We start from the raw sequence: 26767 nt of genomic DNA, 5'->3' as shown, positions 1-26767 counted from the left end.
GTTTTAGAAACATATACTATCACATCGAGAAACGTCTGGACGCGAAACACAAAGCTGGTTGGTTGCTGGGAAGTAAATTATGAACATTTATAAAACGAAATATTCGACTCTGAAAATAGAACCGAATTTTTTTGCCGAATTTGGACTTCGCAAATTTGTTCATAACGTGGCGAGTAATTTGCGCTCCCATGTAAAAATGTCTATTCATTCAAAAGCAGGTTTTACTTTTAAGAAGTAAATGGTGATATTATAATGCGAGATGCCTATTTACTGTCAGATTGATTTATTGACGAATCACAGTCAGCCTTACTCCCTTCGTTCTTCAACAGTTGATTTTACCCCTCGCCATTATCTTCTCGTCTATTAATTCCTATGTCTGTGGGCCATACACACCCACACATTGCTGGGCAACACATGCACAAGACAATATTAATGGCTTCTTTTCAAGCACCTTAAGTCTATACAGTTTTAAGAAAATTAAGAAACAAACCGTTGTAGATAATATTTTTATTGTTTTTTTTTCAATAAAAAATGACTATTTACAGATTAAATTAAACGGAATTCTGTGCTTAGGTGAAATCATCACTCCGAGATGTTCACGAAAAATCAGAATTTCTGACATGAAAATATCAAACATAAATAAATATTTTATTCATAACTTTCATAATAAAAGAAAATGGTGCTTTGAAGGCCCCAGATGGGAATAATAATACTTAAGCACTACGGAACATAATTATGTTGAGGGGTATAAAAGCGGAAGCGCCGCTATCCACACATTGTTTAATTTGACCTAATGATTGATTAGTAATCTATATTTCACTCTCTACACCATACAACCTTCAAAACAAAACAGAAAAAATGACTCTTGAGCGTTTGTGTTCTGAGTGATGAGTTACATTTCAGTTCTGAATGTTGGTCTTCCACTACTATACTGAAGGTACCTTTGATTCTGGACAATTATTTGCAACTTTGAAGGTAGCTGTGGTGCTTGGCAAGTGTTGTTGCAATGTTGTTATATACCATATATCAACTGAGGTGTGAGCGATTGGTTTGTTCTCCTAAGAACTGAGGCATCAAGTCAAGATATACATACATCTTTAAGGTATGTTTAACAATACTTGACACATTTCTGGAGGGGTCTCCGTGTGAAAATATAGTTCCCGCGCGAATTTCTTTAATTTGTTTTAAATCGCTATATCTTCGAAAATAATTAAAATATTTTAATAAAAATTTCTACAATCAACTCAGCATACCCAAGCAATAAAAGTACTAAACGAAAATAATATTATTTGAAATGCAACACAATTAACCTTGTAATATGTTTATTACATAATTATATTAATAAACATATTAATATAATTATATTTAAATACGCCCGTCATCTCTCGCTCGCTTGCAAATAGGAGTTGAGTGGGGCGGAGATTCGAATCGGGTTTCACGGTCATAAAAACCCTCATTCCAGGAATTGAATTATTACAATAACAAATAATATACTATCCTTTTGTTGAAATACAGATTTAAATGAAAGACACGAAGATAAATATAAAAAGAACACTTGCGTTACAATTCGATAATTATGTACATATAGTTGGGACCTTTACAAAGAGATTGGTGTATAATATTCATATAAAAACATTGAATAATTCCATCTTTTCTGCCATTGAAATGAGACCAGCACAAAAGGTAGAACTACCCTTCCCGCCGTTAAGCATCAATCATCCGAACAGGTAGAACTACCTTTCCCGCCCGAAGTGTGTTAAATTGTACTTCAAATTCTTATACAGTATGTTAATAGACATAACAATGTTAATAACCCCAGAAATCACTGGTATGTCTCTTAACACCTGTATAACAAAATACAAATATGGTTATGATAATAAAAGATACAAATTAAATTTAATATTATGTACAGAAGACTCCTATGTATTATTGTAGAATATTTAATAAACATCTCGCATCGCCCAACTTTATTCTAATAATTATAATGTACAAAACTCAATAAACTCTCCCAAGTTTATTTTAGTGTTAAACCAAACTAACCATGGATAGACCATCAGTATTTTTATTCAGCGTCTTTTTAGTAATTTGCAATCCGATGGGCTATTTTAGTAATTTGCAATCCGATGGGCTATTTTCGTGCAACAAAATCTGAGCAGGTACTTTAAATAATTGTAATACCCATATTTTAGTTGTACATACTGAAGAAAAACAGCATTTTATTTTGACGGATGGATTATTTAAGGGAGAACTTCGGATGGGGGGGGGGGTTAGAGCAATGTGTTGTGAAGAAAATGATTAATTTAATAAAAACCATTCACGGTATCTATGAAATATAAAATGGTGTGGATTCTCCTTTAAAACAACATTGTTATTATTTACCTATAACTAAGTGAGTATAAGCTACGATATGATAAAATGATGGGCACTATTTTCCAAATTCTTATCCATATAAATAAGCTAGTTCTAGTTGTCAATGGATGCGTAATTGAGAAGTGGCACAGAATGGGTTATCCCGCCACATTCAATAAGCAACAAGCATTGAGATATGAGAAACCCCAAGAGCTAAAATAATTAATAATTGTACTCCGTATTGTTAATTTCAGTGGATTCATTAGTCACTTAATACAACACAATCATCAGTTTCCATTGGCGTTTCTTTCCTATTTTTGTCACTTTTGATATCCACTAACTTTTTGCTTTCACTTGCAGTTTTGATAAACTGGGTGAGTAAATTTGTTTTGATTATTTTGGGTGAGTCTGGTCCTTTAGGCACTGATATCAGAGTAACTCTTTTCTTAGTCACTTCTGGTTTTCTCCTAGAGGACGCTGGTTTCTTTTCCATTACCTTTACTTCAATGGTGTCCTTTGGGGGGTCCTCTTTCATTGCATCATTGAGGGAATCTTTTATCAAAGTAGAGATAACTTCCTTGTCACTAGTAACAGCGGCGTCCTTGCTAGTAGTGGGTAGTGATTTACCAATGGGTCCTGAGAAGAGCAACGAGACACGTTTTTTAGCCGGCGGCACCGCACTCGTAGGGACACCTTCTTTATTATTGCCATTATTTAATACTGAAGGAGTTGGATTAGCACTGACAAACTGTTTATTTCGTTCTTCTTGTGTCAGTTTTTTAGTGAACTTTGTAATGTCAAAAGCGCCATCTTTCTTTTCAGCGGTGAGCTCTTTAGCTGCGTTCTTCACCGGTTCGGGGTTGACTTTGGATTGTTGCGGAGTTTTAGGGATTTCCTTCTTGGTGACTTCTGATCTCCGTTTGGGGGTGAGAGCGTAACTCCACTGGTTGGGTAGCTCCATCTCTACTTTGAATTGCTCCCGGATTTCCTTAGTGATGAACCAGCACATTTTACCGAGCATTGGCCCTTCTTCGGGGCAGGACATCCATTTAGAAATGTCTTTTATTTTTTTGGCAATGCTCATTTTAGAGACGGGGACGGAGGCTATCTTGGATTCTCCTTCTTTCTCTGGACTTTGACCCGAGCTTTTGGAGATGAAGATTTGGAACTCGTGAGCAAGGAATTCTCTGCGGTTGGTATTTCCTTGTACGAGCCTGATGAGATCTGGTATCATTCCTTCGGTTATCTTTCTGCTCTTTTTGGGTTTGTCGGATGTTTTGGCATCGTCGGCTTCGCAGTAATTACTGACTACGGTGGGTTGGATGAATATTTGCTCCTCTTGGCAGAGGATCTTCCTGTTTCCGAGGAAGTTCCACACAGTATCGCTGCAGGAGTCAGGTTTGCTTCCATCAGACTTCTGCCACAGGATGCCGAGAAGACGAGGATGTAGCCTTTCGGTGTTTTTCTTCATTTCATTTTCGAATTCACACTGCAAAATCTTCAGCTTGGCTTTCTGAATTTCTGGAGAGAGGATCTGTTCATCTTCTTCCCCCATGGCTTCCTACAACCAAATAAACAATAATTAGTAAATCGAACATTTTCCTAAGTCAGTCCTTGTAACATGGTGAATCAATTAAAAAATATATTTGTTATTTATTACAACAGTTGAAGACTACAAGCTATTTTTTTTTTTTTTTCTTAAATCATATTTTACAAGCTATTTGTTTATTCTAACAATGCTTCCCATCTCAGTTGAGTAATCTATTCTCATGTTTGGGATTGGGAGTAGCGCCATTACAGTTTTAATTTAAGTGTACATTAGTACAAATTAATTAATTATAGACTTAATATAATATTTTTGTTGTTTGTTTTTGGGGTGTTATGCCGTGCTGCGCTAACTCCTTCTTTAGCCGACGTTTCGGACACTGCAACGCTTTCCGAAACGTCGGCTAAAAAAGGAATTAGCGCAGCACGGCATAACACCCTAAAAACAAACAACAAAAATGCTTTTGGCCGTGAGAATCTAAAAACTTACCTTAATATAATATATTTATTTTTTGGAATAACTTAGTGAGTAAAACCTCAAATCGTAATATTTCGTTATTGAAGACTATTTTAGCGATTTGTAAACGAAAATTTGAACAGAAAAATCAGAAAAAGATACTGTAACGGACGTACTGCTCCGGGCTCGGCCGCGGTCGCCCCACATTTGAATCCATTGTAAAATGTAGAAATATGAATAATGTAATGATGTAAATGTATTGTATTGTGATCCTATAATAAACGAAACGTCGGAGCTTGGCTAGAGGAATACGGGCAGAGAATCATAGAGTGTGAGAGCTGGGGAAATGAAACGATAATGACATTTAATTCGGGCACGATTGTTAGAATCGTGCCTAAACGTAGTGGGAACGTTCGGGCCACGGCCTGAAGCAAGCGGCCGTGCGCCGTCATAGCGTTAGAAATGACCGGTGGTACGCCGTCATTACGTCCCACGGGCACGGTTCTGAGGATCGTGCCCAAACAAAGGAAAGCCGTGGTCGATAAACGGACCGGCGGGGCGCCGCTATCGCGTCACAACACGGCTCTCGATTCCAAGAATCAAAGAGAAAGCGAGAGCCGTGTGAGAGTGGGACCACCGCCGGCGGCCTATAAAACGGGCACAAGCCCCTCCGAGACCAGAGTTAGCCAGCAACCACCACCAGCTCTACACCTCTCTCTCTGCTCTGCCCTCTACCTCGCTCCGACTTCTGCCTCTGCTCGCCTCCTTTCACTTTGACCCCCGCCTCACCATGGACCACGGACTTGCTTACCCCTCCGGACCAGACCCGGGATCAGCTACAAGAACTAGCGACAAGCGATCGGACCAGCTCTACAGCGGCTAAAGAGACGGCCTCGTTCTACTCCCCCACGCCACTGAAGGACGACGCCTTCCGCCTCCACGGATTGGGATCACCGGCCCATTACAGTCTTGTGTATCTCACTTCGGTCTGATACAGATACAGTCACATCTAGGACTCGAACCCAGGACTCTTGCCTTGCTGGGGCACCGCTCTACCAATCGTACCAATCTAGAAATCGCTAAAATTGTCTTCAGTAATTAATATTATATATATATATATATATATATAGGGTATCCGGGGGTAAAGTGCTCAAACTTTGGAAGGTGATGATGGTAGAAGTAAAAAAGATAAATAACTTTTTTCGAAATTCCATTGTTTTTTTTTTAATACAAAAATATTTATCCACAGAAGAGTATTTATTTTTCTTCCTTTCCTTAAAAAAACGCTCCACACAGCATCCCTAAGATCACATAGGCCCCAAGGGTAATTATTTTCCTGACGGCCTCCTGTGTGGAGCTAATGTAAAAAATACAACAATTCAACTATTTGCCGGAAAACTCCCTTAAAACGTTGGAATTTCGAAAAGTTATTAAACTTTTTTACTTCTACCATCATGTAGAATCACCTCTCGAAGTTTGTGCGCTGAACACCTGGACACCTTGTATAAATAATGAATGAAAGGGCTTGCTTGCTACCAACCTCTTCACTGAGATACCCGTGAGGCACCATGAACTCATTGTCTACATCGTAGTCGTTTTCTCCCTCTTCATCGTCACTCCCTCCCGCCACACTTCCCCCCACACTCTCCCCAGGCTCCTCTTCCTCCCACTCCTCGTCGGAGTCACACTCGTAGTCCAGGATGCTCTGCAAATAACACACAGACAACCAGGGTAAGCAACACACAAATCATCAACAAAAGATAAAAATATAAATAATTTTATAAAAATTCTTTTCTTTTCGTAAATGCATAAATACTAAGCAATGAAATGCTGTGCTCATTTTTATTGCACCAAACAGAATGATGTAGTTAACCTTCAGCAAGCCAAGATGAAAAACGAAATGTTGGGTACCATGAGGGGTGACATTTTATTACTTTAATGTAATTTTTTTTTATTTATTCAGAAATTTTATAATAAATTTGTAAATTCGTTCATATACATGTAATGTGTTTTCGTAAAATAATTATCATGGTTAATTTCCTAAAAAAACCTATTCATTGGGTTTAAAACACCACAAATTTAACCTTACATATCTAAAATTAATTACTAATCAGACTTTAGTTTAATTAAATGTAGAGGTGGGACGTCATAAAAACACATTACATTTAATTAAATGTAGAGGCCCCAGCGTGTTAAAAACACACTACATTCAATTAAATGTAGAGGTGGGACATGATAAAAACACACTACTTTTAATAAAATTTAGGGGCGGGACGTGGTAAAAACACACTACATTTAATTAAATGTAGAGGTGGGACATGATAAAAACACACTACTTTTAATAAAATTTAGGGGCGGGACGTGGTAAAAACACACTACATTTAATTAAATGTAGAGGTGGGACATGATAAAAACACACTACTTTTAATAAAATTTAGGGGCGGGACGTGGTAAAAACACACTACATTTAATTAAATGTAGAGGTGCGACATGATAAAAACACACTACTTTTAATAAAATTTAGGGGCGGGACGTGGTAAAAACACACTACATTTAATTAAATGTAGAGGTGGGACATGATAAAAACACACTACTTTTAATAAAATTTAGGGGCGGGACGTGGTAAAAACACACTACATTTAATTAAATGTAGAGGTGGGACATGATAAAAACACACTACTTTTAATAAAATTTAGGGGCGGGACGTGGTAAAAACACACTACATTTAATTAAATGTAGAGATGGGATGTGATAAAAACATACTATATTTAATTAAATATAGAGTTGGAATGTGGTAAACACACACTACATTTTGATCTAAATTATTGATTGAAAATGTATACAGGTATAACAGTTGTATTTAGCTGACTTAATAAATTTCTCTGTTAAAATATTAACAGTAATATTATGAAAAAACTAATCAAAATCATGGCGTGGGACGTGGCAAAAACACAATATACAAACTTTGACAAAAATAAATGGTGGTTCTTCACCAGGGCAATACTGAATGTATTTACCACTCTTCTCTTATGCAAAAACAAATAAGTGCACAAATATCAGGGAGAGGAACATGTGATGGATGGTTTTGGTTGCGGTCTGGATTCAGACAGATAGAAATCTAGTGTGCCACTTTTGTAAAGTTAAAAAGAAATGGTTTCATACCGAGTCCACTCCAAATGGCTTTCTCCCGTTGATGAGGTTGCTCTTGCGGCGCCAGGTGCCCCAGTAGGGCGGGCGCCGGTTCTCCGAGAAGCTGAACATCTTGGCCCGCAGCGTCTGCTTCGGGCACTCAGCCATCACTATGCTGTTCAGGCTGTCCATCGGGAGCTCATCCTCTAACAAATTATACATCCTATTTTAACACAATTCTGTACATTCGGTTGCTACCAGTCAAGAATCACTGGACTTGCCAAGATGAATATTGTTTCTATGGAATCAAAAAATATTATTTGCTTTAATTATTTTATGTGAATACCGCAAAAGAGTACTAACTGCTCCCAACCATCTGGAGCTAGTGAGAATATGGCGTCCCCAATTGGGGAATGTTGTGAGGATGCGGGTAATGGGGAAGGGAACGAGATGTGGAATATGTCAGTGGCGAATTCAGATCTGGTCATCAAACATGGCAGAGTGGCAGATACTTCCAGTATCACCCTGGTGGAAGACAACCTTTCAGAATCGAAATGTTGGTTGAAATTTGCTTTAGCCATGTTTGGTGACCAGATCTGAATATCCAAGTACTTCACCACCTTTCTCTTCCCCATTTCCTTACCCTCCCCACTACCTTCAGCCTCACATCATATCCTGATTGAGGATGCCATAGTCTTACTGGCTTCAAACGGATAGGACACAAGCAAAAAAAAAAAAAATTTAAAGCAACGTTTCGATTATGAATGGTTGTTTTTTACCTGGGCGATACGAGAGTATTTAATACACTACGGTGTAAAATGATTTTCGGCTGTTACGGCAACATTGCTTTCTGATCAAGTTGCTGAGTCTATATCATTTGTGCCAGCCTAAAACAAATCCAAATCGAATTGGAATGGCTTTTGTATGGAATTCACCCCTACGTGTTAAGTACAGAAAGAAAGAGCTTACCGACAATAATGACATCATCATTGACTTCCTCCAGTGGCCAGGTGCGGCAATATCTCCCCTTCTCGTAATCTTTATTCTTCAGCAAGGAAATGTACAATCCATCCCTCTCCACCTTCTGCTTGGTGATGTGTTCTTCCAGAGCCGCTTTGTGGTCATCGTTCAGGTGGCAGCGGATGACTGGGGCCAATCTCATATCGGATTTCTTGGTGAAGTTGGATAGAAAGTCATTTTTAACAACGTCTTGGTAGTGCTGATCGTCACACTCTCTTGATGTCGAGGACTTGTCTTTTGGGACGAAGAAATTAACAAAAGCAGCGGATGCTTTCTTCTTTTTGGACTGCTGTTCTTCTTTCTCTATCTCCTTCTTGCGCTTCTCTTCCTCTCGCTCTATTTCCTTTTTCTTTCTTTCTTCTTCTTTAGCTTCCTTTTCTCGCTTCTTTTGTGATTCTTTCTCTTCTTTATCTTTACGTTTGGCTTCTTCCTTTTCTTCTCGTTCCTCTGAAAAATAGAAAAAAAAATTTTGACTTTGGGTAGATATCATAATTTCAGAAGGAGAAATTTAAATGTGAACAGTGTACAAGAATCCCAACCGTCTGAACCCGGTGGGACTATGGCATCCTCAAATGGGGTATGTTGTGGAGCTGAAGGGAGGGGAAGGTTGGGAACTACCTGGCTATTAAGATCTCCTCACCAAACACGGATAGTGCCATTTCAAGCTATGTAGCTACGCAGAGCGATATATATTATTATATTTAATGTTGATAAACAGAAGGTCAAATGTAAAATGATCAGAATGACTGCCTCCGAAGCCTAATGGCCTACGCATTTGGCTCTGAGCCGAAAGGTTGCGGGTTTAATTCTCTAATTCCCGATGGAGGTCAAAATTATATCAGCCATTTGAAATATCAGCCTTTGTTTTGTAACTTTGTTTGTTAAGTTCAATGAACCATACAAAAATGGCTTTTTCTAGCTCTGTAGCTAACTAAATTGACTAATCATCAAGCCATTTCTCCGCACGGGTAGGCAGAAAGAATGGACACACTTCATGCCACATTCATACATACTCTTCTATTATTCTGACCCTTGACATGGCCCGACTCAAGTATCTGATTCACTTGATCGTGTCATGTCTTCCTCGAGCGTCACTGACTTCTGCTACCATTCACATTTGCATCATATATTACCCTTTTCTTCGTTCATTTGCTCTACATGCCCAAACCATCTAAGCGTCCCTTTCTAAATCTTACTCACTGCGCTTACGTCAGCTTCGCATTCTTTGCAGATCTCCATATTTCTCACTCGATGATACATGGTTTTACCGCAGATACACCTCAGGGATCTCATTTCTACAGCATTCAGTCTACTTTCATCCTTCCTCTGCCAATTACAAGCCTCACTGCCATATATAAGAGTAGGTACCAGCCCTCCATTGTAGACTGCTAGCTTCGCTTCTTTGGACAACTTTATTGTTAGTGCCAACTGCGTTCAGTCCTCTATTAATGGAGTTATCTGCATTTGCTCATCTTTCAATATCTCTGTCAGCCTTCCCACCTCCCGTAAACATACTTCCCAAATACACAAACTCTTCCACCAGCTTCAAGTATTCATCATTCACAACTATATTGCACACTGTTTCTAGCTGATCACAGGGAAAAATGGTAAATGATTTAATTTGTTAATTATATTTCATAAGGTACTTACTTTTTTCTTGTTCCTTTAATCTTTCCTTTTCTTCTCGTTCCTTCCTTTTCTGTTCCTCTTTCTCTTCCCGCTCTTTTTTCTTCTGCTCTTCCTTCTCCAACCTCTGTTTGTTCTTCTCATCTTTTTCATCTTGTTTCTTCTTCTCTTTTTCTAGCCTATCTTTCTCTCTTTCTTGCTGCTTCTTCACCGAATCCAACCGTTTCTGAATCTGAAAAGAAACAACAGAATCTTGTATAAAACTAGCTGACATCCCCTGCACGAGCCTTTACAGAGTTTTTTCGAAATCGGACAAAGACCGATATCTTCCTCTTGTTTTGGAGGTCAAGTGTGCAAAATTTCATCAACCTCGGAATAAGTAAAAAAAATCAAATCCACGCCGCCCGCCAGACATTCTTTATATATTTAATAACACATTCCCAGAAATAGTGATAACGATACATCCCGGTGGACAATGCTAACTAAAATGTGATAATAATAATAGTTGGATAAGTTGTAAAGTGCTTTTGTTGTGAAAACACACCTCAAGTACTTTAGTGGGGTTATGTCAAGAGTTAGAATAACGGAAGAGAATGTATGAGACGATGCATGAATGTGATTGAAGCAAGGAGCATATGCCAAGGCTGTGTTTAGCGGTTCATCTGTGTTGGTTAGTGGCTAAGTATGTATTAATGGTTTGCTTACTTGTTTAGGCGTTAATTTTTTAGAATCCACCGTCGGAGTTCTCGGACTAAGCCCTGAATTCTTTTCTGAGGAGGATGGTTCCTTACTAGACTCCGAATCTGATTTCTCCTTTTTGCTTCTTGATTTAGGGGTGGCAAATTCATCATTAGGAGGGGGGATGTTTCTCTTTCTTGTAGGGCTCTTGATTTTGGCGTCACCTTTCCTCTCTTCACCCTTGGAGCACTCGCTGGAGGAGCCATCTCCGTGATTGCTGAAGCAGTCGACTTCTGAAGCAACGTTTTTTTCACCATCTTCTTTTTCTTCTGTATCATCATCATGGTCTTCTTGCTTATAGACGGTGATCTTTTCTTCTTCTACATTATCATCACTGATGTTTTCACTTTCAAAGTCATTACTATTCATAATACTCTCAGATTCCACACAAACTTTTTCAGCGATTTTAACTTCACTAGATTGAATTTCCTTACATTTAGTTTCACTAGATTCGACTTCTTTACAATTAGTTTCACTACTTTCAGCTTCATCTCCACTCGATAATTCTTCTATCTGTTCTACTTCAACGATATTCTCCTTATTTTCTATTCTATGATCAGCAGTTTCAACAGACTTATTTTGTTTATCCTCCTCCTTCGTTATGGCGGTTTCGACATCCTTACTATCTTCATCTAAGTTTATAGGTTCACTTTTGTTTTCAGGGTTAATGACATTGTTTGTTATGTTAGCTTCAACCTTTTTGGAAGTTGCTTCAATGCTTTTTTTAGCTTCCTTCCTAGTTTTTTTTGCTTTTTTCTTAGGAGGTGTTGACCTCTTCCTTAATTTGCGTTTTAATGCAACGTCTACAAGGGAAACAAAAGGGTTTATAACTTTAGCCCTAGGTGATTCGTTGGAGGAATCCGCAGCATCACTCTTGAGTTCTTCATCGTCACTAATGACGACCGGTTCAACCTTTGGTTCAACAGGTTTTTCTTGGGAGGTTTCTTCAAGATTCTTGGTCGTTTTTCCAATTTTATTTGGAGATTCTTCGTGTTCTTCAGATAATTTGCGCTTCTTTGGTGGTGCAGAGAGCGGTTTAGGAGCATCAGAACTGATTATTTGAAACGGTAAACGGGCTTGCTTCAGTTTCTTCGCAGCCGGAGACCTAGAGGGTCCATCGCCAGCCGATGCACTCGAAACTTTCATCTTCATTTGCTTATTTTTCGTCGATTAGTAACAAAACATTTAAATCACAGCAACTAAGAACACGAGAAGTTGCAGAGAGTACATATATAAATCATGATTCGAACAATAATACAAATTATATCGAAATGTTAAAATATAAATGTTTGATACGGCCTCCAAACTGACGGATAACCTCACAAAACAAAACAATGAAACTTAAAAGCGCGGGACTTTTGCAAGTTGGTCCATCTGTTTCAGGCCTCATGGCTGCCAGGTGAGCGACGAGCTAACCACATTTTTCTAAATTAAGTACCTAACTTCTAATTGAACAACATCGATAAAAATAAGAATTAAAGCTTCCTCTTTTCCGGATATCTTAGAATAATGAAATTTTTTTTATTTATTTATTTTCTCAGTATTTCAGCAGTACACATCTGTTTATGCAGACACAATAATATCCAACCATAAAAATAAGTACCTACTGACGACTATCCACAATAACTATTTTTATTCATGTCATTCATTTTACGCCCGTGGGGTTTTTACATAAGTATATGTGGTCATATGTGGTGTCATTTTGACATGATGAATAATTTAGAACATGGGGAAGGAATAATGTATAATAATAATAATAAATTATTACTTCGGCCGGAATGTCAGCTATTTTTAGTAATGGTATCATAATACTTATCTTGCTAGGAGAGTGGTTTATTTATGCTTGCTAGTTGGTTGCTAGGGTCGTCCAACCAGAGAGCAACTTGACGAACGTAAATATCTCACAGCCGAGCTTAGTAGCTGGAATACTGGCCCAGTATATTTAATATATTTGGTAGCCGGATAAAACCGAATTGTGACGAAACAGAACATGATAAAATAATTGGTTATATTAGATTGAGTTAGGTTAGTTACGTTTTTTTAAATTCATTTACTTCAATATTCTGTTTTGTCATGGAACCCTTTATTTTTTGAGTAAAGATTCTTTTAGAGACGTCGTATTTGCTTAAATATCATAATACATAGGGCTTGTTGGAATATCTAGATATAAACAAAAATGGGCAAAGCCAGGGGGTGTGAGGAGGGGTGGTGGGGGTTCCAATCTTCTCTGAAAAATTTACCTTCGTTTGTTTTCGTGCCTTTTAGTTAGGGTTGCCATCTCTAAAATTTGGCAACCAGGACAAGAGGCGTGAAAACCCCGGATTTTAGAGCCCATAACCCGGACATGTCAACAGGTTTTTGTAAACACAATCAGTGTAATAAAAACAGTTTAAAATGTCATTAATCACCTTTTTATTTATTTTCAGACCTTAAAATTGAATTTTGTCATATTTTATCATCATTTTATTGTACCTAACAAAACAGAATCTTATTACAGTTTGTTACACATTGTTTTCATAATCAGTTAGATTTTTTTCATTCTCAAAATAAAACAAAAATTATTAATATACTGTTATGAAAACTAAGCCTTATTAAAATATTAAACTTAACAAAATTCAATTCAATTTTTAAACAGAAATCATAAAAATACTGAGACCATTTTAGTATTCAGTCTTACAATTATCTTACAAAATTTTACATTTCTTTTACGTAATAAAAACAATCATTAATTTAACTACAAAAATGAATAGAAATTATAGCACCTGTTAGTACATTATTTGATTATCTAGCTATTAAAGATTTTTCCTCAGCCTCTTGCCTTTTTACTTTTCAGGTTTTTTTGTATTTATCACTCTTTCCGATAGCTTTTAGAATATCTTCCCTTTTTAAAAGGAATTTGTAAAAATCAATGCAGCTCTATTCTTGGAAATTGAATTTAATTTTAATTACTGGCGAGATTGTTTCTACGTTTAGTAAATTTCTTTCTTTTGTCCATTGTTGTGAAATCAATGAGAATATTCTCTCCACGTTGGCAAACCATTGGCAAACCCGGACTACAAATGAAACCCCGCCCGGACGCTCCCCGGACGCCTTCTAAACTAGGACAAATCCGGGGAAACCCGGACGGATGGCAACCCTACTTTTAGTACCTTTTTTTGGTTAATCTTCGTTCACTGAACGAAGTTATTTCGTCATTTGTGATTTCGTTTTGCCTCTGATCACTGAGCCTGTATTCAGCTCAGCATCGACCAGTCCCCCCCAAACAAATACAAATAGGTACATATATTATAAAATATTTTGAATGAACTTTTTTGTAGTTTTATTTTGTCGAACCCCCTCCAAAACCAGAACCGGGCAAACCAGATAGCTCCCAGGTGCAGGATGTAACCAGCAAGTCTGGAAGCTGATGTTTTTTCCCGCACTCAAAAAACAAACCCTACTTTACTAAAAACAAATTAGCTAGATGACCTGGATTCAGTCTATTTCATTAGAATGCATTCAGTCTTTCTTAATTCCACTGAAGATAGACCGGATTATCTATAAGGAAAAAGGTTGCGGGAAGCGATGCTTGGGCTTGTACTTTTAACATATCTGGCGATTTTTTTTTAATTTCTTCGGTTTTGGGAATTGGGTTTGGTGAGATATTGAAAGAACTGCGGGAAAACGGCATGATGGTTAGTTAGTTAGTCAGTCAAATTTGTTGCCCATCGCTTGAAGAAAGGTTTCCGTGAAACATGTTATTAGGTTATCTCTGATATTTCAGAGGTTTGTTTCGATCCTCTGAATTATTTATCTGGATGGTGTAACTTTTTTTTCAAATATCTTTGGCGATTTCCAAGTAACGAGAATGTGTGATTATTAGAAAAAGTTGTGAATATTGTTTAAACATACGGTGGAATTTAAGTTTTCCTTTGATGATTGTTTATCAAGTAAGAAGTTATACCTGGTTATCATAAGGGATATTTTGGAGCACGATGGGAAGAGACGCTCGATAGCTTCATAGAATGTATTAGTAGCTTCTTCCATGCACATTTTACTTAAAATAAGTGACCAGTTGAATTGTTCTACAAATTTATTAATTTTAATACAGTCAGTAGATACTTACGGGACTTGACGTGTCTAAATATTTCAAACACTGGTTTCTTATTATCTCGATATGTAATTTTTGTGATGTGAATCTTGGGAAAGAAATGGAGGACAGCAGGGCAGTAATGCACAGTTCAAATAGCTTTATTACTAGATCGAGAACCCGTTTGTTGTTAATTGTTTTGTTATATTGATGGAAGTCACATTTGATTTAAATTAACATTTTGAATCCAGACAAGTTTTGAAATATTGTAGTCTCCTATATAAAACCTAAAAACGTTATATCTGTTATCGCAAATCTCAGGGTTACCAATATAAATAGGAATGTTTTTGAAATATGTACCTACGTATTCATTATTTATAACGAATCTTAAGAAATCTTGAATTTTTTGTGAGTGTACCTCGTAGGTAGGTACATTCTGATTATACGACGCCATTAATCAGTGATAATAAAATAATATAATAATAATATTTAAAAAAAATAGGTAAACCCAGTATCAGATCGAGCCCTAATAACGATTGTAAGTGGCAAAAACAATACATTTCAGACCTAACAAATACCACACCTTGACACAGGGTAAGACTTGTTATGAGCATCATAATTTTATAATTATTATATCTTATTTTATATATAGTATATTACTTTTAAGTTTTGATAAATATAAGAACATATAAAGTGAGAGTAGAAACAGTAAATGGTGAAATCTAAATTCATTGTTTCACCGCCTTGAATTATGTATAGGTATGTATTATATTAGCAGGTCAGTGAAGTGAAGATATACCAATAATGTCGTTGAGGTACCTGCACCATTAAAAATATATCACTGAATAATGTATTTTCGGTATGCCAATAAAGCAAGAACTCGGCATGGAAGCATAAAATACTATCCGAAACCAGAAAATATCACTGAATCATGTATTTTCGGTATGCCAATAAAGTAAGAACTCGGCATGGAAGAATAAAATATTATCCGAAACCAGAAAATATCACTGAATAATATATTTTCGGTATGCCAATAAAGTAAGAACACGGCATGGAAGAATAAAATACTATCCGAAACCAGAAAATATCACTGAATCATGTATTTTCGGTATGCCAATAAAGTAAGAACTCGGCATGGAAGAATAAAATACTATCCGAAACCAGAAAATATAAAAGAATAATGTATTTTCGGTATGCCAATAAAGTAAGAACTCGGCATGGAAGAAAATTGGCTGACAAACATCGACAGAATCCCACAGTTTAATTTTTTTACCTCGACACGTGAAGTAATCAGTAATCACACTATAACATATGTACCTACCTACCAACATATTAAGTTTTTTAATGTGTACGAAATACAAAAAAATAAAAACCGATTGATATTTGTATGTTTTTACAATAAAACTAATGCGATAAAATCCTGCTCTGTGTAGATTATTGTTAAAGCGACGGTACCTACCCACCGCACATTATGGGATTTTCAATCTGATACAGTTGAAATCTGTCATCCGTTCAAACAACGCAGGGGTCGGCAACCGGCAACAGGCAACGCAAAAAGTGTTGAAACCTTGTTGACTGTTTATTTATTTATTGGACAATTTGTATAGCGCCGCTTTTGCGAGATATCACCCCAGGGGCGCTTTCAGTTGATGCAGGTATTACAAAAAATATAAATATTACAAAAATAAAGTGAAGTTAAAGTAAAATGAAGTACAGGAACAGGTGACATGAAGATAGATATTAAAACAAATCTGCATGGAATAAATAAAGGAATGGAATAGAAAATGTTTTACAACTTTAAAAAAATATTAATTTTGGGTGTGAACACAAAAAAACCAAGAAGCAGTATTGTGTATTGAGGGGTTAAAGAAACAAAATTGAATTTATTTCTATTTTAATTAGAAAATTGACAAATTTTCATGGGTCGATTATGTTCATACTTGTATTTTTTCCAGTTCGGTCACAGTTTGATTTCACACTCAAAACAAAGTTTAAATGTCGAGCAAAATTCTACACTGTCACTTGCCCGAAAGTCAATACCATAAATAAACTACTCACGTCAGTACAAAACTGTCGAAATTAGCGGCTATGATGACCGCCGAGAGCCCTGAACGGATTTTTTCGCAACCAGATATATCCTTCTACAGGTACCTTTGTGCATTAGACCAAAAACTTATTTATGTACGAAATATACTGGTTTACGAAAACTCCCGCCTCTAGGCTACCATAATATGCATTTAATGGTTAAGTTTGCGGTTATCTAGATACCTACCAATAGGGCTGTCTTAAACCGTGAAGAGGCTTGAGTTTGGGTCCCCCTTTGAAAGCCAACGAAAAAAGTCAATAAAATAAAACGACAAAACGCAACATTATGTTTTTACAATGCATCGATGTAACCCAATACAAAATCATCGATTTTAGATCGTTTCAATATTTTCAGTTATCAGTTTTTTTTTCAGTTATACATATACTGGCTACATGCCATATATCTAATATACGTACCTAATACAAAAATAAAGTCAAAATACTGAAAACCCCCATTTTCACCATTTATTCGTACGAGTATAAAATATTAGACTAACAAAAATTCAAAAGTATTAAAAAAATCTACGCGAAATAAATCTCCGGATAGCTTTTTCCACAAGAATTTGGAATTTAAAAATCTTGTGGAGCCTAAAAATACCTACCGGAAACATGTTTTTATATTCAATCACAACAATTGTTTGGACATATTTTCCGCAATACACTATACATTCACCAGTTGACCAGCCCTGATTTCAGCATAGTACCTGCACAAAATAGACACATTGTTATAGTTTCCGCTAAAATTGATTTGTTCCCATTTCATACAGTTTTTCATTTGCTATAGGAGAATCTCTGAACTCCTCATCAGTCAGTTTTGAAATGTGAAATATGAAACACATGTCCGAAATACTCTGTTTTTATTTAAAGTGATCAACTTCGGCGCAAACATTACCTAAACGGGACCTACCTACTGAATTGACCGACCCACGAACTTAGCAGGTAGATTTTTTAACATTGGCTTTCTCGTGCTTGTATGTTATAACTGTTGTGTAGCTTATGTGGACCTAGGTGAGTACTTATTTTATACAAACTTTATATTATTTTGATATATTTGTGAGTGTTTTCTACATAGAGAATCATGCAGCTAATGACAATTAATTATAAGCAACAATTAGTCGCCCGAAATATCAATACAAATTGAAAATGTCTTCCGAGTAAAAATAAATGCCGCCAACGGGAAGACTTACTCAAATAAATGCCGCCAACGGGAAGACTTACTCGGGAGATATTTTCAATTTGTATTGATATTTCGGGCGACTAATTGTTGCTTATAATTATTTGTTATCCTTTATGCTATGCATAAAACCTTGTCTCATAAACATTAGTTTATCATTAATGCAGCTAATAATTTATTTATTTATTCGCAAGGTTCTTTTAACTTTTCGTTGGCTGATATTGTCGATAGAGCTATAAAATTACATAAAAAGTTTAGAAGGATAACTTTTACATGCCAATTTAAATGTTTGAAGTTCACGCTTATTGGGAAGTAAATGTTGATTTCATGGAAAAAATATTAATTTATATAAAATACTACTTGGCAATTACATATACAAACCTTTATAAATGTACGTACTGCATTTATGTTTTCCAAAAAATTATATGAAATATCCAATGTGCCAACCATGGAGGAAGGAAATCTTACTTCCTCCGTGGTCCCAACGAACAATGTCGGACGTGCAAATTGAAAACTTTTCATCGGAGCTTTTTCAAATTGTTACATTTCCACAATTGATTAATTTATCCAATTAAATAAATAGGGAAAATATCAAAACAATGCTCTGTTTTTACTTTAAAAAACTTTAATCAAGTAAACCAAAAAAGAAACCAAACTTCACACAACTCTAATGGAAACTAATTTGCACATTCGACATTGTTCGTTGAAATTTAGGATAGTCAAGGTAGCGTTCAACTAACTATAATAAATCATTAGGCAATGTCAATAATAATAATATCGTCAATGGAATATCGAGTGCACGGCATCCTTAATGGAATAGAGTGCTTTTTAATCCAACTTTTACGTTACTCAAAAGCAAAAAGTTTTGTCTATTTTATAACATCGTTTTTTTTTAAATACCAAAATATGTTTACGACAGAAAAATTAACACAAGAAAATTGAAAAATTAGTCATGTCTCTCCTCCTCCTATTGACATTTTCATACTATAATTTGGTGTCTTCATAGATAATATTTTGGTCGGTATATACCTATTTTATTTTCTAATAAATGTAAATTTGGATACGCATAGTACCTACCTGATGATTGCAAAGTGAATTTCGGGGCTAATCCCCAGTACGCCACTGGCCCTTTTAATTAATTTATGCTGATTAATAATGCAGCGGTAGTGGCAGAGTAGGAAATTTGGGCACGGGTTTAACAGTTATCCTTTTATGTAATTATTAGGTTAATAATTATTTTTAAACAAAGAAAAACATTTGACAAACTCCTACTTCCATTACACTACGCCGAATAGCTGACCGATGCATTTGAGACCTCTGTCACTCAAGACCGGCGCAATTGGAGCAGTCCGCTCCGGGCACGAGGTGCCGAGGCGTTAAGTGTCAAGGTCCTGATAATAACTAACAAAAAACACGAATTATTAAAACATGCAGTAGGCGATGAACCGCTGAGCGCACCAATCCATGTATATTGCAGTAGGTTCCTGCCTTCCTATCTTTTGTTTGAACGACACATTTCTAAGAGTGAGAAAATAACATTGTTAAATGAGATATCTTTAGGCGCCAGAATACACGCAAACACGTGAAAACTTCCGCAAAGAAACTATATAGAACTCTCCTTATTTCCCATTTTCGTAACTTAATTTAACTTATTTTGACAATGAGAGCCAAAATTTAATTCCCACCAGGCGCCGTTTTTCTTAGGGTCAGTCCTGCAACCACTAACCGGTTCCTTTATCTGTTCTGATTTTGCGTGCTAGCTGCAATGCATGGTTAGGTAATCCGATTGCAAAAAAGATATGTTAGGCCTGATTGTCACAAAATAAACCTTTATCAAGGTACTATCTGAAGCACCAAGCATTACCTGGATTTTTTTCTGCTTTAAGGGGTGGGAAAAGGGGGTGGAATTGGTATTTCGAAATCTCGTGTAGACAGTGACCTTCCTCTTATTTCAACGGTCAAGTGTGCAAAATTTCATCAACTTTAAAAACTGCAGGTTTGTATAAAAACAAACCCACTGACACTCTGAGAACAAACCCAATGACTGTTATGAGGAATGTTGAGTCAGATTGGGTTGTCAGGAAACCTATCCGACAGCAACTCGATGAACATAAAAATTTTTCAAGCCGAACTTAAAGCAACTGAGATACCGTCCCTAAGTAGCATTTTATTAGTCCTACTTAACGAGCTCTCTTGCTATCAGAAGTTATCAGCTATGTTTAAACATAGAAAGTTTTCTAATGATAGAAAAAAATAGGTACGCCTGGTTTCAAGTCAAAATAATTAGTTCCCACATAAAAAGATGAAAACATGTATTAATTTACATCTTAGTAACATTTCATAAAATATTCGCTCTTTCAAATAAACATAATTAAGTACTTGGCTTTTGCTTTACATAGTTCACAAAATCAGAAATGTATGTTTTTAGAGTTTTTAAAAAGGGCAGAATACATATATATACACATATATAAATAAATTCAAAAGATTCTTAAAGGTTAGTTATGTATTAAATATAATAAAAAACACTTTTTTATTTCGTGTGTTGTCTTGTAAGTTAATATTAATTGCTTTGTGAGTTTTCCCAGATAATTTCTATAAACATAACGTTGCTACTAAAAATAACATTCTTTACTTAGGTACAATTTAAAAGGTTTTTTTAACTACAAATTATGTATTACACGTCCTAGTGGGCTTTTCTTAAAAAAAATTACTAGCATTTTGTATCAGAGTAAACACTTAAAGATTAATACAATAAAGAAGAATGCAAACATAATGGCAAAAATGAATCCTCACGCATATAATTGAGTTTAAAAGATTCAACAAAACAAAAGAGTAGAAGCGGAGAAGTTATATGGGTACATAGGTCTATTTGTGTCTAGGAGAATAAAAGTGATAGAGTATACAACATTTAGGACGGGTTGTTTCGGAGAATTTGAACAATTCATCAAATTTCAACGTTCATTTTCAAGTTCTGTGAAAGATTTTTTCAAGTTCTGTTTTTATTTCAGTTTCGTCAAGCAACTAGCCTACAATGATATAATAACAGAACTTGAATAAGACTTTCACAGAACCCGAAAATGAACGTTGAAATTTGATGAATTGTTCATATTCTCCGAAACAACCCGTCCTTATACTGATTAGTTTTCAAATGAAATATATCACCCAGATAAGAATATTTGTTTCCGAGATTGTGAAGTCTCGGAATCGGAGAATTTTGGTAAGCTAGTGTCCTGGTGTTATTGAAGTAAAAAGGTAAGAAATGTTGGCATGATTTTTTGGGAACGTGGATATTGATACATTGAAGTAATTCGGGACAGTCAATTTTAAAATGTACAAATTCTTTGTAACAGTATTAAATCTGTGCTTATTCTTCTTTCTGAAAGTTTCAATAGAGACATTTTATTCAAGAGGTAATTGTAATTTATGTTTTGTATAGGAATATGCAATTTATAATTTATAAACCTTAGAAACTTCCGTTAAACCTTTTCAATGTTATCTGAATGAATATTGAAAAATTCATCTATTTATTTTGTATTTTTATTATCTGTGTCAAGTTATTTATTTTGAACTATTTCAAAACATTAACAACAATAAAGTAGCATTTAATGAAATCATTAAAATCCCCCACTTGATGATGTGCAGTCATTTTGTATGAAGTCGAGGCACTGAGGAGCCAAGGCGCTGATAATAGCTAACACATAACACAGCGCCCTTGAGGTTTTTACTGGCGCTAGGCGCCGTTTGGATCAGGGGCCGGGCCAGTGGAAATAAACAACTTTTTCAGCAAGGTGGGCAGCCCCTAATATTGGCTTCTAATAAATGTACTTATGGATAAATTTATTTATTGGACCGTCTATGTAGAATGTATATTGCGAGTGTTCTACATTACACGTGATGCATGAATAACATTATATTCTATGTGATTGTAAATGTGCAAGTTGATTTTGAACACTATCAAATAACAAAGCGTTGTTTTGCATTTTGAGTGGAGTTCCAAAGATGTTCTAATAATGGGTATTGTTTTGTAAAACACCACCGTACTTGTTCCCCATATATATTCATCATTCTCTCGCGTCCTCGGCCCTATTCTGTTATTCAATTCTGAAAGTGGTTCCGCTGTTGCGAAATCTGCATTAAAAATTCATAAGGGACATGGCATTAACTCCACGGATTGCGCCCAACAACTAACAAATAATAGCGAGGGATATCAAATATAATGACATTTAATTTCATAATTTAACGACCTCGCGAGTTCAGCAAGTTTGAGTGTAAACGATTCGCAATTTTCACGGTAATTTTAACGCCATTTCATATAAATTATAAAGAGACTAACGTGTGAATCTCATAGAGTAACTGTCAATTTATGAACAAGCTCCGTATGTACTATGTGCTGTGTAGTGCAATATCGAACAGGCGGCCATTGTTGGCAATTGCGTGAATCGAACATTTGACAGAGGAACATCCGTTCGTTTCGCTTACTTCCGGTTCGCGGCTTTTTGCCCTCGGGTCATTGATCAGCGATACGGTGATTTTATTATTTTATTTCGTATTTTCCGTGACGCCTGCCATTATGTTACATTGCAAGAGCATTATTATTTAATCTCACGCCCTTCGGTCTAAATTAGACAAATGGATACGAGTACTTTATATGTTAATATGATTTATCGATTAAAAAACCTTTATAACTTATTTCCACAATTTTATTAAACCTTGTATTAATATCTTATACACGAGAAACTGAAATTATACTGAATGTACTAACCAACTTATGAACCAACACATAAAATTAGTTTCGTTAGCATAATACAAGATATGATTGTGAATATATGCATCGTAAATTGTATTTTTCACTAGGGTGACCTGTGCTGAGACGGTCTAAAGTTATTCATTTCTGTTTTCTATGTCTTTTTTAAAGTTTTTTTCAGAGTTTTTTCATTATATTTATTATAATAATAATTTATGAAACTTAAAAATAAAAATACACAGTTCGAGAATGGCATCGAACACCGAATCAGCTGTCACGTAACACTCAATGCTTTATGCAAACTAGCAGAATAATAACACGATAAGGTAAAATTACAGAAAATAATTGATCGTCCATTTTAAACACCTTTCGGATAAACAACACATGAAATAAAATAAAATGTTAGAGATCACAGATTTTACATTAGAGTAATTAAAAAAAAACTGGATTTATTTTACAGATGGTTTAAGTTATTGCTTACAATTTTAAGTTCAAATTATTACAATCATTTATTTAATTAGATGATTATATAGAATATGGTTAGAGGATATTCACTTGCCTATCACCATTCGGTCAAGGTTCAATTCCCATCGGACCATTATTAGACAATTGTCAATGTACAGCTCACACTTCGTGGGAATTTTAAAATGCTTTCAATGATGCGATGATTTTTATTATTAGCTATTCTTAAAGGTAGCGAGGCTAGTAGTTCACAATGGAATTATTTTACCAACCTTAACGTATTATATTGTGAGGCATGAATTGAGGAAGAACGAAAGTATACTGTAATCAAAATAAGCCCCCCATCCATTGCACAACCAACATTATACAAAATAAGCCCCCCATCCATTGCACAACCAACATTATACAAAATAAGCCCGCCATCCATTGCACAACCAACATTATACAAAATAAGCCCCCCATCCATTGCACAACCAACATTATACAAAATAAGCCCCCCATCCATTGCACAACCAACATTATACAAAATAAGCCCCCCATCCATTGCACAACCAACATTATACAAAATAAGCCCCCCATCCATTGCACAACCAACATTATACAAAATAAGCCCGCCATCATTGTCCAACCAACATTTCACGCTTTACAAAATATGGTAGTATGGGGAGTTATGGTTTTGTCCTGTAATTCGGTATTCGTAAACCGGAAAAATATATGGTATCCTAAAAATTTTTTTTTTTTTTTTTTTTAAATATTTTATTTTTGATTTCAGTAATTAATCACAATGCCGGCCCACGTGTTCGGTAGCCGGACCTTGGCGTATCTGAGCGTTGTTCTTGCAGTGACCTCCGCCACCTTCCTGCTGCCCGAAGGACTCGGCCCGGTCCGCCAGTTCTGGGTCACCAGGCATGGGGTCAGAGATAGCTTCAGTCCGGGGAGCGCGGGCGGGAGATATCTCGAGGTAAATCTAGATACAGATCTTTCACCAACTGTGGCCATAAGTTCATCAGAAAACTCCAACATCGAATTCTTTATACCATCTTTCAAATGTCTTCTTTTCGTACCATCTCTAGTAAGATATTGGCAATCTTGGGGACATCCAGGAAAATCTCAGTAGAATTGTACTCGTCACGTGGTTCCGAGCTGCAGTCTGCAGGGTGAAGATTGCCCTTCGGTAGGAGAAGGCACCAGACCATGACGTAAGTTTAGAAGCCAACGTCCGCCTCTTTTACGTCTATCATCAATTTCCTCGGGATTGTCAGACTTTTATATAATCTTCAATTTGTTGCTCCTCACAATGCGACCAAGAATAAATATATTATTTCTGGCCATTTTACAATTTTATTTTTGTTGTTTTTAATACGATTTTGTTTAATATGTTTCGTCGAAACTTTTGTTTTCAGGCACCAAGAAATAGAAGAGACATCGACTATCCCATCTTTCCGATTACAAGAGACGAACGATTCTTGGAAGAAGATATCACGCAAGATCACCAAGAAACCATTTCAAATCGCTTTGTCAAAAGAGATATAAATGACCCAAAGAGTGGGGGGACCGTAAAGGAAGAAACTGTAAGAAGTGTTGAACAGCGCGAAGATGTTGATCTGGTTCGAGCGCCAGTAGAACAATGGATTCCCAAAGGGGAAGAAGATGATTTGTTTGGCATTAATCAAAATGACACCAACCTTCCAGTGGCCAGTAGTCTTATTAGTGATACAAATGCTCAAGTTTTAATCGATAAACTAAATGGTAGAGGAGCTCGAGGAGCTAGTAAAGATCAATGGATAAAACTTCCATTCCTCGCTCGCCCTTTGGAAAACGACCAACTTTCTTCTTCCTCTCCAAATTTAGAAGATCCCAACCAAAACAGAATGCCGAGAGTCAATTTCGTCACTCAAGGCAAAGGCCTTCAAACAGCGGAAAGTAGAAACCTCAGGGAATCTCTACCACGCGGTTCCTTCGGACGTTCTGACTTGCGTACTGACATATATCCTCCAGATAAAGACGGCCGTGATGGTCGAGCGAGAAGTTTAGATTATTCCACATATTCTAGAAGAAGTTATTACTACCCAGACGACTACAACAGACGCCAGACGCCTTATGACGACTACGGGTATTACGATGAACCTTATACTTCCAATTCACGACGAGATCCTTACTACGACAGGTACGACTACAAAAATGGCCGGAGATATGACTACAATGACTACAACAACAGAGGAGGGTACAGAGAACCGTATGACAGATACGACAGGTACGATGGGTACGAAAGCAGCAATACATACGAAAAACCTAGAAGAATTATTTACTACGCCAATCTACCCGATGTTGTGAGGACTCCTCCAAATGTATACAGATATTCCGCAAACCCTTACAGCAGGTACGACGATGACAGATATTACAAAGATAACAGGTACAATGACTACAGGGGAGGGGGTGGAGCAGGCAGCTCTTATTCCTACAGCAGGTATCCTTACAGCCCACTGAAGAAAGCCGAAAATGAGGGACCGAGAGATTTGGTCACTTCAAGCACGGGAAGCAAAGACAAATCAGAGAATTTGAAGAGACAGCAGGAACAGACGAGGAAGGCAAATGAAGACGAAAGCAGGGGAAGAGACAACAGTTTGAACAGTCACCAGTATCCATCAAGCACAAACGACGATAGTGCTAAGAGTCCTCACCAGACCCTATACCACGATATCACCAGAATGGACAGTGATTTCCACCGCTATGACCATCCGTCTTTCCAAGCGGCAGTGGACGACCCTTACATCAGCAGACATGATTGACGTGGTCCATAATACTAACAATCACTCATCAGTCCATTAGTAATGCATACGAGTATTGCAACATTTTGTTGTCATCGTTTTATAGGGCACGTCATGTTCAAATGAAATATTATAAATTTACTCTCGTACATATTGTGAATTATCACACAATGAATGTAAATTTTGAATAAATAATAAATACATCACAGGAACAGTATAGTATCTTTACACAAAAGTATTAATGTTAAATTTAACATACAATTTTGGACTAGAAGCCAATGATTAGATATATTTTTAGAGGTTAAGGCTTACATTTTAACCAACATTTTTTTAAGGTAGTAAAAAGATCATATATCTAACTGAAACATGAAACAGAAAAAGTCACAGAAAATAAAAAGATATCGGTTCGATTCCTAGTTGTGATCGTTATCTTTTTATTTTTGTGTCTTCTTCTGTTTCTTGTTTCGTTTAGATTTCTTAGTATTTTCTTCTTCTGCTTATATTTTAAATGAAGAAAGCGGATTTATAAATAATATTGATCGTTAAACTATAATTTATTATTATTATTAGTAATTAGGTTCAATAGATTGCTGTCGAAAAG

At 36.2% G+C, this 26767-nt stretch overlaps 2 protein-coding genes across 2 annotated transcripts; one reads left to right on the top strand and one right to left on the bottom strand.

The window, feature by feature from the left end:
* Nucleotides 1–172: 172 nt before the first annotated feature.
* LOC149425683 (uncharacterized) lies at nt 173–12225 on the bottom strand. Its single transcript, XM_089644402.1, has 6 exons — nt 10832–12225; nt 10151–10358; nt 8450–8947; nt 7514–7686; nt 5892–6056; nt 173–3910 (listed from the first exon to the last, which is right to left on the bottom strand). The coding sequence occupies exons 1-6, from the start codon at nt 12014–12016 to the stop codon at nt 2612–2614; spliced, it is 3528 nt and encodes a 1175-aa protein (XP_089500528.1). The 5' UTR covers nt 12017–12225; the 3' UTR covers nt 173–2611.
* A 9205-nt stretch (nt 12226–21430) lies between these two features.
* Nucleotides 21431–26681, top strand: LOC149425682 (uncharacterized). Its single transcript, XM_089644393.1, has 3 exons — nt 21431–21444; nt 24171–24359; nt 24802–26681. The coding sequence occupies exons 2-3, from the start codon at nt 24183–24185 to the stop codon at nt 26185–26187; spliced, it is 1563 nt and encodes a 520-aa protein (XP_089500519.1). The 5' UTR covers nt 21431–21444; nt 24171–24182; the 3' UTR covers nt 26188–26681.
* The last annotated feature ends 86 nt before the right edge of the window (nt 26682–26767 follow it).

The sequence above is a fragment of the Hesperophylax consimilis genome, chromosome 2, assembly GCF_061612785.1.
Source record: "Hesperophylax consimilis isolate HC1 chromosome 2, BYU_Hcon_1.0, whole genome shotgun sequence".
NCBI classification, from domain to species: Eukaryota; Metazoa; Arthropoda; class Insecta; order Trichoptera; family Limnephilidae; genus Hesperophylax; species Hesperophylax consimilis.
Note: the sequence above shows the minus strand (reverse complement) of the source record. Positions and strands in the feature narration are given on the sequence as shown.

Excerpts from the sequence above, each read along its gene's own strand:
- LOC149425683 (XM_089644402.1), bottom strand. The coding sequence starts at position 12,016 with ATGAAGATGAAAGTTTCGAGTGCATCGGCTGGCGATGGACCCTCTAGG. Across the intron at positions 10,359-10,831 it reads AAAAATTAACGCCTAAACAA|ATTCAGAAACGGTTGGATTC; the intron begins GTAAGCAAACCA and ends GTTTCTTTTCAG. Across the intron at positions 3,911-5,891 it reads ACGGGTATCTCAGTGAAGAG|GAAGCCATGGGGGAAGAAGA; the intron begins GTTGGTAGCAAG and ends ATTTGGTTGTAG.
- LOC149425682 (XM_089644393.1), top strand. The coding sequence starts at position 24,183 with ATGCCGGCCCACGTGTTCGGTAGCCGGACCTTGGCGTATCTGAGCGTT. Across the intron at positions 24,360-24,801 it reads CGGGCGGGAGATATCTCGAG|GCACCAAGAAATAGAAGAGA; the intron begins GTAAATCTAGAT and ends TTTTGTTTTCAG.